Source organism: Phyllostomus discolor, chromosome 5, assembly GCF_004126475.2.
Source record: "Phyllostomus discolor isolate MPI-MPIP mPhyDis1 chromosome 5, mPhyDis1.pri.v3, whole genome shotgun sequence".
Classification (NCBI taxonomy): domain Eukaryota; kingdom Metazoa; phylum Chordata; class Mammalia; order Chiroptera; family Phyllostomidae; genus Phyllostomus; species Phyllostomus discolor.
Window position 1 is genome coordinate 28,965,792 of NC_040907.2, and position 18,701 is coordinate 28,984,492.

The following is an 18,701-nucleotide window of genomic DNA, read 5'->3' on the forward strand; positions in this document are numbered from 1 at the left end:
ATCAGAGCCAGAGATGACCTTGAAGACTGAAGGCCCCTCTTTGCCTTCGTCTGGTAGATTACATCAGATGAGTAATTTTTATATTAGCCAGAATCAAGGCAAGAGAAGAAGAAAAGCAAAACATACAAAAACAAGACATAAATTAAAGAAAAAGAAAAAGAGCTTAGGTAGGTAGCAATGCAGATAGATTTCTTTTTGGAAATCCACCTATTTCTATTTCTATTTTAGAAACCCAGCTAAATTTTAAAAGAGCGATCTTGGTATAGTTTTACTTTATTATTCTGGTGAGACAAAACAAAAACAAATCTTATAAAGTGCTTTGAAAATATGGCTCTAGGAGCCCTGACCAGGGAGCTCAGTTGGTTAAAGTGTTGTCCCAATATGCTAAGGTTGCAGATTCGATCCCCGGTCAGGACACATACAAGAATCAGCCAATGAATGCATACATAACCGGAACAGCAAATTGATGTCTCTGTCTCTCTCCCTCCCTAAAAAAATTAATAAAAATTAATAAATCAAACCAAGGAGATTAAAAAACATATGACTCTAGGAAAGATAACAAAGGATGAGCTGGGCAGTCTCAAAACTTTCCAGTCCTGGGGCCTTCGGTATTTGACTTGCATCTGCTGCCCGTAGAATTAAAGCCTTTAGCTGCCTCTTTCAGCACAAGACAGCTGGTGTGTAATTTTGCAATAAATGCACAATAACTTTTATGCACTTTTCTTTACATGTAGTAGGGAAAAGAGAAGATAAGATGCGATGACTCAAAGACAGGTTTGAATAGATCCCTTTCATGGAATACAACCTGTACTTATTTTATGCAAAATAGAAGTGCATAAACAAGGAATAGCAGATATTGAGGCAGCTAATAGCTATCCACTTGGACTGTATTATTTTTCTACATAATAAACAAGTTTATTACATAAGTAGGCACAATAGATAAGATTTCCATTTTCTAGATGAGTAAGTTGGAGCTTTATACTCATTTAACCTAAACAAGTCCATCTGGAAAAATGTCAAAGATACATTGTTGAATTAATAAACTTATTTTTTGGCAGGAATATAAAATGAAGAATAAGAAAAGAAAATGAAAGGGCTCTCTGGGAATTCACAGAAATCTTGGCAGTAACAACCAGACTTTCTGAAAGGGCGGGAGGGAGAATGTGGAGTTACTCCAGCTGACACGTGTATTACTAATACATTATCTTATTTCATCTTAATATCACAAGTGGCAGAGCAGGAATCTGAAATAAGCTCTACCTGACTCTAGGAATCATGTTTTTTCAAGATACCATGTAGCTTAGGAGAAAGAATGTATGCTTGGTTATAATGTAACAGTTGAAAGAATGAACAAACATTTCATAGACAACATGACAGGTTCTTTTGAGAAACCAAAGGCAGGACAAAGAAGAAGCTTGAACAAAAGGTTTTAGGATCACATGTTTAGGAGCTGCCCAGGGAACACTGAGTACATCAGCTTGGCTGGATCTTAGGTTGTTGAAGGAGTGTCTTAGGAGATAAGGTCTCCAAGGATCAGAATGTGAAGCATCCTATCTTCTAGATTAAAGAATTTGGGCTTCACCATGAGGCAGTGGGGAGTATTAAGTGGTAGAATAATATGGTCATATTTTGATTTAGGGTAGTCATCCCGGGGTTCACGGTCACCAAATGGATTTATTGTAAAAGTCCCAGTGAAGGGTTATCTCCAAAGCAATCTTTCTCTCTGAATCCCTGAGAGGTTGAGGTTAAACCATCCCTGACCTAAATGTTCACACAACAGCCACTAGCTGGCAGCAATGTCCCAAGAAATGGATCAGCCAGAGAGCGCTCCAACTAGCAGCTTCCCCTCCCAACTGCTGGGGCTCTGAGAGGGTATCACCTGGTGGACAGTATGAGTAGGTGGGAAGGCAATCTGTGTGGAAGGAACCCCAAAGGCCCCTAGGGGAAGGGGTATGGGAGGTCAAAGGACAGAGTGATCCAAGCGTGGACCATGGGTGGGTTGTGTGTGGGGAGTAGTGGTGAGTGATGAGGCTGCATCTGAGAGTTCGAAATTGATCGTGAATGGCCCTGAATTTCCAGGTTAAGGAATTTGGATATTATCAAGAGGGAACTGGAGACTCAGGGAAGGTTTTAAGAAGGAGAGAGGCGTGACTACATTTGCATTTTAGAAAGATCATCAGGATTGTAGTGTGGAGAATCACGGGGATAGACAGGAAGCAGTGAGGAGGTGCTCCGTGATTCCGGAATGTCCGCACTAGGGCCAACAACTGCAATGGATGGAAGGGGTCGGATTTGGGGGGAGACTTAAGAAACAAAAATCATAGAATGAGAAAGGGGTTACCAAAAATGTTATGACGGAAGAGAATTAATATTCTTTCCCTGTTGTTAAGCACGCATTCTCAATTGTTGGATTTTCTGCTTAAAACCGCACTGGAAAAAACTCAGATTGTGGAACTTCACTGAATCCAAATTCTAGTTCATTCATTCAACAGTCCTGACCAGAATCTGTGGTGGGAACTGGGGACAAAGGAATGACTTAGCAGTTGCCTCCCCGGTCTGGTGGAAGGGCAGTTAACTCCTGTCCAGTGTTGTGAGCGCTTTGATGGAGGAAATGCGGGGCTCCATGGGGTCCAGTGGGGAAACCCGATCCAGAAGATTTCCAGGGACTTTTGAGCTCAGAATATGAGAGAAAGAGTCTCACAAAACTGTTAGTGAACTCAACTAAGCACTGGAAAAGAAAGGGGCCTGGGAGCAGCTCCATAACCTATTTACTCCTCTGTCCGAAACCGTAGACGTGAGCTACTTTCCCCAGGATGCCGAAGCTAAACTAGCCACCAGCACTCGCTCGTGGAGCAAACAAAACTCGCACCAGAGCCAGGAGCAATGGGCCGCAGAAGCTCCTGGACGGCCCGGGGCAGCCAGGCTGTGATTGGTGGGGTCCTGGGCTTCTGCTCTGATTGGTGAAGACACTACATAGCTCCGCCCTTTTCGTCGCCAGGCGACGAAAGGACGCTAAGGTGTTGATGTGTGGCAGCCGAGTGGGGCCTGGAGCATATCTGTTACTGTTGAGGATGTGCTCCAAATTTTCACCTGCGGTAGACTGCTATCCCTAGGGAAAGGCGTCAAGGGGCCGGAAGCTGTGCCTCCCGGAGCATTGTGGGCCATGGCTGGGTCCGGGGGTTCGGGCCCCCGGCGCCTGCGTGCACCTCGCATCTTGGGGAATGGCTGGCGTTCGGCTTGTTGGTGCAAACCCGTTGCCGGGAGGGAACCTGGGAGTGGTTTCTTGGGCCTTTTCAGACCCGGATTTGGGGCCTAGGGCCGGGGCGAGGGTGCTGCGGGGCTCTGTCCAGCTTCTGGGGCTGAGAAGCGTGGGCGCCAAGGTGCGGCACGGGCTTTGAGTGCCATCTGCTTTGCATCCTCAAGCTCAGCCCTCTAGCGCGCCCCTCCCACTCGAGATGTTTTCTTTCCATCCTTTAGTAACAGCCGCCCGACTGCCGCCATAGGACTTTATGACTAGGGGACCCCTCAGATAACTCCTTTCAACAGAAGCTTTTAGGGGACGGGGACAAGTGATAAGCCTTCCTCAGTACCATTTAATCTCTGTTCTGGCTCCAGCCCTTTATCAGTTAATTGCTCTGGCCCCAGGCTCAGGGCAAGGCACAACCTTTTTCTAAACCTCTTTTGTGAGATAGGGGTGGTAACTCCTCAGGTTCTTTATCTAATAACACACAGCGCATAGGCACTTCCAACTGCTTTGTACCTGTTTTCCCTTCTTCACCCCCTTCTTATAACCCCTTTTCTTGCCAAGATTTTAGTTTTGCCTGTGTGCAGTTGTGAAGGCTTCAACCGGCAATTTCCCCCAAGATTTTGTCAGGGGAGCCTCTAGGAACAAATTTCTTGGTGCTTTATCTCATCAGCTATTTCTGAGTGTTGCGTGCTGAACTGTGAATTCAGTGCTGTTGGACAGACTTCTTCCCTTTAAATTGAGATTAGTGGGAAAAATTAGTACTTGTGATAAAGGGTTGAACTAGTAGGAAAGGAAAAGGATGTTAAAATTCGGGGGTAGGCATGAGGAATCAAGTCTTCAGAAAAGATACATAAGCTGGAATCAGAGGGGGCGTTTCCAAAGGAAATTGATGGGAGAAGGCAGCTTGACAGCTCATGGGCCCATGCAGTGAACATGATTTAGTTGGTGTGTGTGAGGGTAGGGGGTGGGGTGGGGAATAGGTATCAGGTAGGGGTTGTGCAGTGTAATTGCTAAAAACAAGGGTTTCAGCATATTCGCCTGAGATTCAGGAATGTAACCTCTTTGAGCCTGTCAAATGTGGATATAATATCTATGTCACATTTGAGATAATGCTCATCAAGGCCCAAATGTCAAGATCCTCACATTGCCATCAAGTTTTTGAATACTGGCCATCATAGGTGAAGGAAAATGGGCATGCCTTGAATGCCAAGATATTTAAATTTTCTCTGGGTAATAGGGATCATACAGATTCTTGACCATAGTGGGTGTTGGTCACAGGAGGTGCTTGGAAGGGACTTTGACAGAGTCAAAAAACCTAAAAAAACTGGCAGTTGTGACTGCTTCTCTCCCACCCAAATCTCCCAACCATTAATTCACAAGTATTCAAAACCGTGTTTCTAAAAACCAGCCATTTATATCTGTTTAGGTAAGTACAGAAGGAGTACAGTGGTGTATTTACAAGTTGGTTTGTCCAGATAGACTATAACTTAGTGTCTGTATTTAATATTGACAACCAAAAAATATATAAATATCTTCCATCTATACACAGCAGGGCAGGAGCATCCATGTGTTCTTGAGTAGTGAGTCCTCCGCCTCCCACGGCCCTCCTCTCGTGCTGATCGTCTGGCCTTCAGTGCAAAGGAGGCTAGAACCTGGCAGCCCAGTCTGGCCCTTCCCCTCTCCTCCCTCCACTCCAGTGCTCTCAACTGGTCTTGGGCAAGGAAAGATTAATTCGAGTGGTTGGGTAGGAAGAGATGGGAAAGGGTGAATCCTAATGGAGCCTGACTCCTAGAGTGGGGAGATTCAGGACCGCAGAAGTGAGTGGCCACCTCTAGGGGTAGAAGCCTGGTAGTTCATAGTTCAGTTAGTGTGTCCTTGGTCATAGGTCCAACCCTACAGATTAGCTTGGTGGAGAAGGCAAGTATGTCTAGGCAGGACTTGGCCCCCACCCTCAGGCACTGAGCCATTCAGGGTGAAGCCTGGAGTGTGGGTAGAGGAGACTGGCTGATACAAAAATAATAATAAAATCAGTAATAAAAAATTATAAAATCTGTTGCTTCTCTGAATAGGTCTGAGCAACAGTCTTGCTTTTGTTAAAATCCTGGCGGCGTTAAAGTCCTGAATATTCTTCTGGAAATCACTGCTGGCAGAAGAGAGGAGCCCCAGGCCCAGCTCTTCTGAAATCTGTCAGTTTGGAAATTAACATCCAGCTGCCTGTGCTGAGAGATCCTTGGGGCTGCTGGGAACAGGCCGGGCTGGTGGTATGGGGTGCCTCACACTTGGGAATCGGCCCCCAGGGGGTGGAACAGCTCCTCAGGTGTCTTGTCACTTTGGCTGGCTCCCCCCTGCCGGAAACCAGAAGCAATCTCATCGAAGGTCCGGCCTTTGGTCTCAGGAACTTTGAAGTAGGTGAAGATGAAGAACAGAATCAGGAGCACCGTGAAGATGATGAAGACGTAGGGACCACACAGTTCCTGAAAGACAAACAGACCCACTTAGTTGGAGTCCTGACCCTACATTCGGCCGTAGGACCTTGGATAAGTTACTTTGCTCTTGTGCCCCTAACCCGAGAAAAGGAACACCCACCCACAACATAGTGCTGGGATGACTCGATGAGAGCCTGCCTGCCTGCACCTGGCATAGAATACGCTCCAGGGAACAGGTTCCCATTCATTACACAGCAGATGGGAGACAATTCAAAACCCAGGAAAGAACCCTGGGGTTGAGGTCAGGCTTCTTAGCTGTGTGACCTGGGCTACTGAGCCTCATTCCAATGGGAACAGCTGGAAGAGCACTTGGCAGGCGAGAAATGGCGTGAGTAGAGACAATGGTGGTTCTCTCACCTCCACGTACTGGAAGCACATGCCCACAATGAAATTTGAGGTCCAGTTGGAGAAGCCGGCAACGGCAATGGCAGCCGGGCGAGGACCCTGGCTGAAGAGTTCAGCCACGATGAACCATGGGATGGGGCCAGGGCCAATTTCAAAGAAGGCCACAAAGCCAAAGATGGCCACGAGGCTCAGGTAGGATATCTTGGGCACCTGTTCCTGTTGAGGACAAGAGAGAGAGTAGGAAAGTTAGACTGGAGCCTCAGAGAAAACAGACCGCAGAGGCAGCCCGGGCAGGGCTAAGAGCTCTGGGCTGGACGACAGGAGGCCTGGGGCTGATCCTGGATCTGCAGTGTAACTCGGGTACCCTGCCTTCGGTCTCAGTTTTCTCATCTGAACAAAAGGATTTACACCTGCAAGGTGGTTGTGGGCTCTGGTCTACCCTCTGGGAGTGGTCATGTGGTGTGTGTGCAGGAGCCGCTAAGATGAGGTCCCTGAGGTCCTCCGGCTCTTCCTGCGAACCCGCCTGAGTCTGCCTGCAGCAGGAGAGTGTGGAAGAAAACTGTCAGAAGCCTTGTAAGGCGCTGGGCTCAGGGCCGGCCCAGCAGAGGCCCCAGACATGTGGTTCTATAAATAATCACCCCCCTTGAGGAGGCCACAGAAGAGTTTAGGGGCTTTGGCTCAGATCCCAGATCTGCCACTTGTCACTTACTGTGTGCCGGACCTCTCAGCAATCACAGGGCTTTTTAAGCCTTGGTTCAGCTGTAAAATTAGTGTACTGGTGCTTTCCTCATGAATGTTCTCATGTGTGAGGTGCCTGGCAGGGTTGTCCAAGGTCCCGGGTGTGGGGCCAGCAGACCTGAGGCCACTGTTGCCTTAGTCACCTCCCGGGACTGGGTTTCCTCACCTGTGAAATGGAACTACTCACTGAACCACACTGAGCTGTGAGCACTGAGTGAGATCAGGCATGTTTCTGCTTGTATGGTGAGGAGGGCCATACTTTCTAGGGTGTTCTAAAGACGAATGGAGGTTATAGATGAAGGTTTGAAAGGATTAGTATTGGGCAAAGCAGCTGCTTCGGAGAGGGAATTTGGGGCCTGAGGCTGCAGGTGCTGTGGTGAGAAAGTGCCACGCCGGGGAGCCAGGTCAAGGCAGGAGGATGTGGCTGGGTAGGGTGCAGAACCAGGGAGGGCAGCACCCCCAGCCTCTGGGTGCCGATGGCCAGGCTGGGGCTGAGACAGGCACTTTGGGACCCGCGGCCCACTCTGGCGCCCACCCCCGCCACCTCACCCCCGCAGTGTGGCAGCTCACCAGTAGGGCCAGCGCGATGGTCATGAGCACGGCGCAGGCTGCCATGCCAGCCAGGCCAATGAGGTGCAGCGTCCGCCGGCCAGCTCGCTCCACCACGAACAGCTGTGGGCAGAGAGAATGTCAGCGCCACACCCCCTGGTGCCCCTCTAGACCCTCCCACCCAGATGCCCGCCCCCTGGGGCTCTGCTTGGGGGCCACACAGGGAGTGAGGGAAAGGGGGCTGGCCTAGAGAGCCAGACAGCGGAGCATCCTGACGGTGGCCTCGGGCAAACCACCACACTTCTCTGAGCATCAGTGCCATCAACTCTGGTATCAGTGATGAACTTGACAAGTCGAGGATGAAATAACATAGCACTTCGGGAGCGTATGACACAAGTCTGGCTCACAGTAAATGCTGCCATTCAGTCGTGAGGCCCTGACGCCCTCAGCTGGACCCTGGCCCCTGGCTGTTGACTGGTGGCGGGCAAGGACGCAGAGACTCACCGACACGACTGTGAAGGCCGTGTTGACGATGCCGGCGCCAATGGTGGCATACACAGGCTGCTGCACCCCCGCCTTCTCGAAGATTCTTGTGGAATAATAGAAAACCTACGGGACAGAGAAGTTGCTGGGGCGTGGCTGGGTGCTGTGGCCTCTCCCCTGCCTCTGTCCCGGTGGGTACGGACACGGAGTGGGGGGGGGGGGGGCAGCATGAAGGGGATGCTGCGGCAGTTTGGTTCTGAAGTAAAGCTTCTCCTTTGGTAGGGGCTTGCTTGTTATTTTAAGTTTGGGTTCTATTCATAGCATGTACTTGACCACAGGGTTTGGCTGGGGCCACAGAAAGGGTGGGTGAGGGGCACTCACAGCGTTGATGCCCGACAGCTGCTGGGACAGCTGCAGCACCACGGCGATGAGGATGGGCTGGCGGTAAGTGGGCGAGCGGAACAGCTCCAGGATGGTGACCTTTTTCTCCCGCATCATCTGCCGACTCTCCTCCTTCATCTCCTGCAGGTCACGGGTCACATCCGCCATCCCTCGAAGTTTCTTCAGCACTGAGGGGAGCGGAGGAGAGGTGGGGGTGGCTCAGAGCGGGAAGAAGGCCAGGGTCTGGGGTGGGGAGGAGGGCAGGGACCTGCCCGTACCACTCTTGGCCCGGTTCTCCTCGTTGCGGTTGATGAGCAGGAAGCGGGGGCTCTCGGGGCACAAGGGCAGCAGGATGCACTGGAGCACAGCGGGGATGAAGATGATGCTCAGTAGCAGGGGCCACAGCTCCTTGTTGCCCATGATGGAGTCCAGGCCGAACACCTGGGGGGAGCAGGGTGGGCGGAAGCAGCTGTGAGCTCCTGGCCCTGGCCGCATGGCACCCAGTGGCCTTGGCTGGCTTTATGTCCAACAGCCGCTTCAGGAACAGGGCTCCTGTTCTGAGGCTCTAACTGCTCTGACCTCAGTTCCCGCATGTGGAAGATGGGGAAAGAAGGACCTGTTTCCTGGCATTGCTGGGAAGACAAATGGCACAGGGCATGGGGTCTGCCACAGGATGCTTTTAGGGCGGGAAAAGGGAAGCCCTCTGGAGAGGGGGTAGTGTATGTGCAGATATAAAGGCCTAGAGGCATCGGAGCCCAGCGCGCCGAGGAACCAGTGGGCGTGCCTGTGGCTGCGCGCCAGATGAGAGGAAAGGCTGAGTGGCCTGGACGGACTTGCCCTCCCACTGTGGAGTTCGAGGGGGAACAGCTGAGTGGGGGGGCGTGTTCTCAGGGGCTTGCACTGGGCTGTGTCCCTGGGGCAGGGCTGCGGGAGGCTGGGTGAGAGGTCTAGTCAGGAGCTGTCTCCTCGCACGCCCAAGAGCCACTGAAGCTGCGGGGTGGGGGCTGTATGGGGGGAGCAGACGCTGCCCCAACTCACCTGGGCGATGAGGATGCCAACGACGATGCCCAGCTGGTGCAGGGTGCCCAGTGCCCCTCGCAGGGCCGTCGGGGACACCTCCCCCACATACATGGGCACGAAGCCGGTGGTCAGGCCACAGTACACGCCGATGATGAAGCGGCCCAGGATCAGCATCTCAAAGGACTTGCCCAATTTCGAGAAGCCCATGAGCACAGAGGACACGAAGGCCAGCACGTTTATCATCAGCATTGAGTTGCGCCTGGGGGTGGGGTCACAGGTCAGGTGGGTCCTTTGATTTCCCCCCCAGACTCCCCAGGGACTTGGTCACAGGGAATACCCTGGAACAGGACATCTCTCCCAACCCCCACACCCATCTGGGACTCCCTGGGTGGGGCCAGGACCCCTCTGCTTACCGGCCAAAGCGGTTTACAAAAAGACCCACGGAGAAGGAGCCAAACATGCCCCCTATGGAGAAGATGGCCACGGAGAGGGACCAGAGCGTGGTGAGTGTGGCGGGCAAGATGCTCTCCCCATAGCGGTGGATCCAGGTCTCGTTGTAGAACTCCTCGATCACCTGCAGGGGGAGGAGCAGCCTAGTGGGCGAGGCCAGGACCCAGGGGTTCTTTCCCTCTGGCACTTGCCCCTCAAGGGGGGGCATTTTACCCCCCATACCTGGCCAGGCCTCACAGTCACTGCATGTTGAATCAAGTCCCCCCGCTTTTGTGGGGCTGAGTTTCCCCAGTGGTTTCCAGTGCCCTGTTTGGTTTTATATGCTCAACTGGACTTCCTGGGGATGATGGCACTTGACCAGTGGTAGAAGCTCCAGCACAGAGCAGAGGTTGGGAGAAATTGCTCGTTCTCACTTTCCCCTTTTCTCTTCAAGGTACCTATGGCCCCAGGTCCTCTTGTAACCCCTGCCGGGGAGGAAGTCCAGCTAGACAGACAGGTTCTGCCATTCCAAGGCCCTGGGAGGAAGGGAAGAGCAGGTTTGCTGTCCCTGCACTCAGGGCCTGTGTGACTAACCAGCCTGCACACAAGCCACGCTCCTGACGCTCACACTGTCGCTGTCTCCCAGGCTCAGCTCCCGTGGCTGGCTCGGTGGTCCCACCTTGAAGGCCGTACATGGTCCCACCTGTGTACGGCCTCCTCCCGTCTCCCAGGTGCCCAGCTGGGGAAATACAGGAAGGGCTAGGACAAGGAAGCAGTTCTGCGAATTGGAGCCATCTGTCCCAGCACATACCTGCCTGCCAGCCCCGCCTCTCCCCAGGGGGGGTCCTGGCCGGATCCCAGGAATGTGACAGGCAGGAGGTACAGGTTCTCCTGGCAGATACACACCCAGTGCCATGGGACCGGCCAGACCCACCCAGCCACATGTGCAGCTGGGCTCAGGCCCAGAAACAGCTTCCTGTGCACACACACACTCATGCTCACGCCATCTGAACACTCCTGGCTTCAGCCAGTCACAACCCGCATACCCCTCCACCCCTCCCCACCTGCAACTCAAACTCAACCCCATGCCCGTCCCAGCACCCCTTCCCACACTCATGCTGCAAGCTCAAGGACACATGGCAGCATGCATCCTTTATACACCCTCCACTGGCCCTGCTCTTGGCCCTCCCTGGCCCTCCCAGAAGAGGGGTGGGTAGGCACAACTGCCAGAGGGGAAACAGGCCTATAGTCCCCGGAATGCCCACTGAGCATGCTGGGCCTGGCCCCACGATTACAGTGGATCCTTGGCCACTAGCCAACTTTTTCCTGCCCTGCTGCCACTATCTGTCCCAGGTCTGGGGACACCTGACGGAGGCTGGGCTCTAGGGAGTTAGGATAAGGAGGGAGAGGGGAAGTGGGGAGAGGGGACAGTGAGCCCTAGTGATCTGTTATTTGTCACAGGGAAGCCAGGCACTGCAAGAGTTAGGTACTGCACAAAACCAAGTTCAGATCCCAGCCCCACCACCCACCTGCAGTGCGCTCAAGGGCTAATGATCTCATTTCAAATGACATTAAAAATATCTACTTCATAGTGCTTCCGGGGATTGATGACACATCCTTACGGCGCTGACATTGGCACGGTCGCTGAGCCCAGGGACCCCCGCCACATTCCAGTACTGACCCGAGGGAAGTGCAGACCACCAACAAAGTCTAACCAAGCCTGCATCCCGTAACTCAAAGTCAAGGTCCTTGCCAGACATCAGTGTAGCCTCCCAGCTACCAGCTCCTCTCCCTTCGCCCTGCACACCTTTTCTCCACCCTCCGAGGTAACTGTGCCTGGAGGGCCCACCCTGCCTTCCCACACTAAAACCTTTTGGGATCCAGTTCAAAGGGTCCCAGGAGTCTGTGCTCCCAGAGGACAGGGACCTCAGTGGATTCCCACCCGGGCCCGTCCCAGAGCTGGGGTCAGGGATGCCTTGTGAGTGAAGGAAGGAGTCAGTGAAGAAAGGGCCTTGGGCTCTCCTTCTGGAAGGCAGATTCCAACAAACAAACAAACAAACAAACAAACAAACAAACAAACCACTAAGTGCTTGTGTTCTTCACGAGACAAAACCCGCTCCAGAGGAGCACTGGCTGGGAAGAGCGATGCCCCATTCATCAGGCAGACGAGAAGGAGCTGACCCACACTTTCCTGACCCGTCACCTGGGTGGAAATCTTTCTCCCTCCCCTCACTCTCACTTGGGTGCCCTTAGCAGTTAGACCTATAAGCAGGGCTGCAGGGCACCAATGTCCTTGCGGCCCTTTACAGGGGCAAGAAGAGGAGTTGGCCCCAAGGGCTTTGAATTAAGTTTTGCCTTCTCCTGTGCTCAGCGTCTTCCTGTGGCTCAGATGCTTGTCCACAGAGCTCTCCACATTATTGTTGTAAGTTCTGCCAAGAAGTCAGCTAATGGAACTTGTCTGAATTGTGTGCAAAGAACGAGGCAATAGGCAAGTGCTAAGTAAGGGCTTATGACCTAAGATGAGCTGAAGGGCGTAGGCTGAGGTTTCTGTGATGGCAATTCTGGTCTCTAAACCTCCTTTTGGGGCTGGCTGGTGGTGCTGAGGACCACGTGTGCAAGTGATGTGCTACTGGAGCCCCCAGGTAAGTCTCCTGCTTGTGGTGACAAGTCAGTGGGGCCAAGCGCAGTGCTGGTTCCTCTGTGGCTCCTGAGCTCCCCCGCTACTCAGACCACCTCGTGGGGTTGAGAGGGGAGAGCAGCCAGGCCCCTCCACCTGGGCCCCAGGCCCCTCCTCTCTACCCCAGCAGCACTTCCTGGCCACGCGGAGGTTGTACAGTGGATTCTTGCCTCTTGATCTGACATTTGCCATTTCTGGGAGGAGGCTCTGCCGGGCTCCCATTCCTGCTGCTGGCGTGGGAGCTCTGTGTCCTCTTGTCCCTGGGGGTCCATGCCCCACAGGGGGCTCAAAGCTGGCCCCAGCCCAGGAAAGGTAGGGGGACCCCTGGAGAATCAGAAGAACCTTACATGGGGTCACTGCTTCCACCCACTTACTGGCCTCCGCATCCATACCAGCAGTGGCTGGGTGCTCCTAAGGGAAGAACCTACTTGCTGCTCCCCTAAAAGGACCCCACATACCCAATCTCCACAGCAAGGTTCCTGGCAACCTCCTTGGCCTGGCTGCCATTTGAGGAGGGGCCTGGCACAGCCTCCTGCCAAATGCTCCCATCGTCACATGCTCCCTTCCCACATGCTCGTCATGAGCCTGGCAGATACCCTGGGTCCCGCCATGCCTTCCACCCCAATAGTCCCCAGGTCCTGGCAATTCTGCCTCCTAATTTGTCCTACTCTGATAGAGCAGCACCTGCCCTGGGTCTCTCCGGGACACCGCCCCAGACTCCTCCCATCCCCTGAAGCCAGACTCCTCTTTTTGCAGGGACATTCTCTCCCACGGGGCACAGGCTTACCTGTGCCTCCTGGTCCCCAACCTCCCCACCCTGCTGAGGGTCTGTGTGAGTATGTGTTCTGGGCAGAAAGGGAGGGTCCTGTCAGTTTGAGGGGGGACTGTCAGGAGTTGGGGGCCATTAAGGGTCTCTGTCCAGTTGTCCTCTCATTCAGCTAGACGGCAGTGGCCCCCTCAGTGACACCAGAAGGGCCAGCCTAGAGAAGTGGGTCAGCTCTGAGCAGTTGAGGTCCCTTGGTTTCCAGTAAAAAGCTATTTCTTACCCCAGCAGTTCTCTTGGGGGTGAGTGTGGGGCTGGGGAGGGAGGTTTACGTCATGTCTGACTTCTTGGGAATCACCTCCTCCCCTGCGCTCCTGCTGCCCAGGCAACTGTGGGTGAAGGACCACATGTCTGCCTGTCTACAGAGGAAGTCCTCACTTCCTCTGTGTCCAGGCATCATCTGCAGTGGGGCCCTGGCATAGGCGGAGCACGCTGCCCGGTATACAGAATAAGCTGTTACTCACCTCACTGTTGTTCTGAGAACCCGCCACTCTCAGGGGAACATTAAGGACAGGGTTTTTCCATTTGCAAATTGTAGGCAGACAAAGCATTACCCTAAGGAATTTATACTGTAGAAAAGAATCTGAAGGAAAGCTCGGTCACATTCTACTTGGTGCACAGAGCCCCAGGGCATACACCTCAGCTGGGGAAAAGAACAGGGTTCCTAGGGTTCAGAGGACACGATTACTCACCATACAGGTAGTGAGTTCCCTGGCAGCAGGGAGCATACAAGTCATATTCTAGAGCAAGGTTTGGTGAACATTTTATGTAAAAGGCTAGATAAAAAATATTAGGGTCTGCAGACCACATATGGCCTCTGTTGATGACTTTTTTTCTTTTTACTTCCCTCAACTCCTTAAAAAGGTAAATGAAAAACACTCTTAGCTCATGGGCCAGACAAAAACAGGCCACTAGCTAGATTTGGCTGCTTGCCAACCCTTGATCTAGAATCCTAGACTATGACCAAAAGAAGGGGTGTGTGTTTTAGACCTCTGGCTGCTCTCACCATCTTTCCCTCCAGACATTCCTCTAGCCCAGGAGACCTGGGTCTTCTAGATCATCCTGAGACGGAATCAGAGCTGCCTCTCAACCCTCTCTTCTCTCTTGAAGAGATTACTGTGGGGACAAAGGGGTTAAACAGCCAGCTAAGCTTTGAGCTCCATCTAGAAGGAAAGGGCCAGCTTGTTCAGTTTAGTCCCTCAGCTTGAACTTGACCCCTATTTCCTGTTCCCTGCCTTCTCCCCACTACCACTCCCCAGCTGGGGCTGCCCCCACCCTCAGCCCAGAGCTTCTATGTCCACAGCAACTCTTAGCCACGCCCTGGGGTCAGCTGGTAGATCAGAGCGAGACACTACAGGTGGGGCTGGACAGAAAGAACCCTGCCCCCTGGGTCTCCTGGGCCCCACACCACAGACAGAGCCAGAAGCTGGGCCCCAACCCCACAGCAGAGGATCGGACCACCCAGGCTGCTTCCCAGGAAGAGCCCAGACTTAGCTTCTCTCCAAGCCCGGGCCGGGCCTTGGTCGTGACCTCCTCACTGGTGCCGGACCTCCAGGGTCTCCTTTGCAGACAGAAGGACCTTTCTTTCCTCGCCTTTCTCAGCTCCCCAGCACCCGCAGGATGAAGTGTCTGCCCCACCCAGACGACTCCCCCATACTACCTGGACACCCCACTTGTCTGTGCTGTGTGGCTCGTCTGCCTCTTCCCTGGTGAGCTGCTAACAACCTTTCAGAAAAACGCACACACACTCCTCTGGAAAGCCTTCCTCATAACCACCCCTCCTTCTCTCCTGCAGTGGTTTTCAAACGGGGCGATGCGGCCCCCGGGGGTGCCTCTGGCCACGTTCAGAGCCATTTTTGGTTGCTACACTTGGTGGGGTGTCGCTGGCACCTAGCGGGCACAGGCCAGGGACACTGCTAGACACCTTATCATGCAGGATACAGGACCAATCCAGACCCCACAACCCCAGAGCATTATCTGGCCCCGAAAGCCCAGTGCTGAGGAAACCCTGCCCTGTGGCCAGGCACCCCTCCCGTGCCCCCTCTGCTCCCACCGGCCTGCCCACATGTCCATAACTGCCCCGAGAAAGTTGCTACAAGGTACTGTGCACTCCCTCCAGACTAAATTTCAACATGGGGACAGTCTGATTCATCTGTCCCTGAGGCCCAGTGCAGGCTGGGGGTAGAAGAGTCGTCATTAATAACCATGCTGTGAATCTGAGGGGCTTAAGGGATGATGCGGCTGTGACGGGTGTACTGGCATGAAGAGATTGTGTAACTGTGTGGTGAACGGTTGACATGTCTGCACATGACCGAGCTCGACTCGGCCTGGAAGTCAGAGCAGGAGGGACCAGCCCGGGGGGCACTTGTAGGTGTGTGAAAGGGTGTTTTGGTGCTCACCTACCTACAGTGTACCTGCTGGCGCTTCTAAGGTGGTCAGGGATGCAGACTAGGGCCGGGCTCTCTGGATTCGAATCCTATGTCTGCCATTTACTAGCTGTGTGTCCTTGGTTTAATTGCTTAACATCTCTGTGCCCCAGTTCCTCATAAAACAGGGGTTATAGTGCTACCTAGTGGGATTATTACACAGAACAATTGAATTAGGATTTCTAAAGCACTGAGAACAATGCCTGACACACAGCAAGCTGCAGGGTCTGTCTTGGTGGAGATGGGGGAAGGGGTCAGGGGAGCCAGAACTCACAGGCTCTAGGCGGAGATACGGAGAAGCGGCCTCAGCGTGAGGAGGCAGAGGGCTCGGCTGGGAGTCGGCCCTGCCTCCAGTCCTTTGACTCGTCAGCTGGTCATCCTGGGCGAGGCAGGGGCAGACCTCACCGGCTTTCCAGCTCGAGTTCCTCCTTTGTCAAACAAAGAGGGCCAGCCCCAACTGTGTGTTTCCTGAGGATGCCTCACTCTCAAATATTCCTGACGCTGTCCCTTGGCCAGGAACTCATGATTTCTAAGTGGTCTTTAGTTATTTCTGTTGGCAGCTCAGACTTACGCAAAGGGGAGAGGCCATTCTCTCCACCCAGGATGATGCCCTTGTTCATTGACTCGCTGTCTGTGGCTGGGCTCGCCACCTCCTCCCCCTCTCCTCCAGGGAGACCGGAGGCCTGGCTCGGAGGAGTCACGTGGACGTTGCCATCACTCACGCAATGTGGGGGCGAGGGTGGGTGGTCAAGGAGGCCTGAGGCCTAGAGTCCACTGCAGGCTCAGCCTCTATCCTGTCCAGGTGAACTCACCTAGCCTCCATTTCCTCCTTTATAATCGCAGCCCCATCCACCTTATGACACTTCTGTGAGGAGATAATTTATGGGGAGTTGCTTTGTAAGCATTTAAGATGATATGATTAATTAACCACTTCCAGGAGGAAGCCCTGCGGGGCCTGTTTTATGGAGGACACCAAGCTGCTGGTAATTAAGACCAGAACTGGTAACCCTACTACTGGTGGAGCGAAGGCCCTTCTGGAAAGCAGGCCAGCGCAGTTCCCCAGGAGAAGAAGTTCCAAACAGACCAGGGCAGCCGGCAGGATCCGTGAGGGCGGCTGGCAATTGCACGTTAATGGCGCACTTCGTGAGGCCGCGTCTCTGCACAAGCTGTTCCCGTTGCCCAGGACACCTGCTCTCCTTCCTCATGGGGCTGACTCACCCTTAAAGGCCTAGGGCGGCTGCCAAGTCCCTTCCTTGCCTCCCCCACCCCCTACCCCAGCACCAGCCATTCCTTCCTCTTTGCTCCCATAGCACCTTGAAGTGCTCCATTAACCCAAGACTCTCCTGGCTTTCCCCGAAGAGTCTCCCCACCCCTCTGGGTGGCCGAGTCCTCTGGGCACAGGGACAGGGCCCAGCGGAGACCCTGCATTGGGCAGCTGTCCGAGGACCAGGATGTCCCTCCCAGTGTTTAGGACACCGCCTGGCACAGCCCTCGTTGACTGAACTCGCTGCGTGAATGTGCTGAATGCGGCTGGAGGAACCGAATCCCTGTGCCCGGGCAGCTCCGAGCTGTGCTCTCATCTCTCAGTCTCAGGTTGTCCTCTCCCCCTTCGCGTGTTCAACGCGTCCCTTCTCATCCGCTCCTGGCCGGAAGAACTACGGCCAGGCTTGTGAGAAATGTTTGTAAAGTGCAAGAGTAAACACATGGAGTGCCCGAGTGCGTGCCCCAGGAAGCGCCACTCGACTTCACTGTGTGCGTTATCAACTCCAGCCACTCGGGCCTCTGGCTTCGGTCCCCAGAGGCCGGTTTCCAAAGTGACATTTGGACAGGTGCCCACAAATTCACTGTTTACAGGCTCAGCTGGGCCCCTGGTGCTGCCCACCTGGCCTTCTAGATGCCCTGGCCAGCTGCCCCGCCTGTCTTCCACAAAAGCTGTCACCCTCCACCTAGTTCTGATTAGATGGGAGGGCCCAAGAACGGGAGGACCTCGTTCTGGGCTTGTCCACATCCTCAGCCTCCGAGGAGCTGCGTCCCTCCAGCCAAATGCAACCCCCTTTGCCTCTGCTCCATCTTCCTCCTTGGAGGAGCCCCTCCCCCAGCAGCCAGCCCTCTTCTCTCCCCCCTCACCACGCCCACCGGCTGGGCCGTCTAGACTCTTTCCTGCTTCCTCTCTCTTTGACCCGCCCCAGGGGGGTTTCTAATACCCCCCCCCCCCCCCCCCCCCCCCCCCCCCCCGTCAGCCTCCGCCACAACAGGATCTCCACTGGGCCTTTCCCATTCAGAAATATGGGGCTGATGTGTCCCAGTCACCCTCCGGGGCCCCCGACGGAGTTCCTCTACTCCATTCCTCCACCCACTGCTTCCCGAGTGCCTCTTACGAGGGACAGGCACCGTGCGAACAAACCCAACCCCCTTGCCCTCTGGCGCTTCTACTCTTCCTCTGCCCTGTGGGGTTCTTCTCTCCTGGCTGGGAGGTGCCCGCTCTCCTCCTGCCAAGGACCCTCCTCTTCTATCAGTGAGGCTTGACCCTTACTTCTCTCTTCATTCCAGTCTCGCTAGAGCACCTTCCTGTCCTGCTACTGGGGTACCAGTGGCCAGCTCGCAACTTCTCTGCAGCTGACTAGGCACCTAAGAAACAGTCCAAGTGCTTCCTGTACAGCTCCAGCAGTATCACTTGGAACCTCAGCTCCTGCTCGCGCCGCGGGCCCTATCAGCGCCTCCCAGACCCACTCCTCCTCCAGGCCAGAACCTCCCCCAAGCCAGGACCCAGACGCAATTTTTAAACCCTATTCTCTTGTGCTCACACTGGTCTGGTGACCAACTCCTGCTCATCCTTCCGGCTCAGTGTTTGCTTTTCTACCCCCTGTCGCAGGAGCAGCTTTGTCACCAGTTTCCCCATCTCTCGTCCCACCGGTCTGGGGCCCACCCCACTACCCACAGATCTGATCATTATCTGTTCTCTTTAATGGGTCCCCATTGTCCTCATCTGAAGCCCACCCTCCCTAGCTCACCTTTAGACAGTAGTGCCCACCTGTCCATTCTGATGGGCCCATGCCATGGCAGTGATGGGTATTTTATAGATGAAACTGACCCGCAA

At 54.0% G+C, this 18,701-nt stretch overlaps 1 protein-coding gene across 1 annotated transcript in view; it reads right to left on the bottom strand.

The window, feature by feature from the left end:
• Positions 1-4,639: 4,639 nt before the first annotated feature.
• The window catches only part of SLC2A1 (solute carrier family 2 member 1), a 29,046-nt gene continuing 14,984 nt past the window's right edge, over positions 4,640-18,701 (bottom strand). Inside the window, exons 3-10 of the mRNA XM_028511788.2 lie at positions 9,663-9,823; positions 9,268-9,508; positions 8,508-8,670; positions 8,230-8,417; positions 7,870-7,974; positions 7,387-7,488; positions 6,091-6,294; positions 4,640-5,721 (exon numbers count right to left, since the gene is read on the bottom strand). Coding sequence (XP_028367589.1) covers positions 5,521-5,721; positions 6,091-6,294; positions 7,387-7,488; positions 7,870-7,974; positions 8,230-8,417; positions 8,508-8,670; positions 9,268-9,508; positions 9,663-9,823 — 1,365 coding nt within the window. The 3' untranslated portion in view covers positions 4,640-5,520. The remainder of the gene's footprint in view (positions 5,722-6,090; positions 6,295-7,386; positions 7,489-7,869; positions 7,975-8,229; positions 8,418-8,507; positions 8,671-9,267; positions 9,509-9,662; positions 9,824-18,701) is intronic.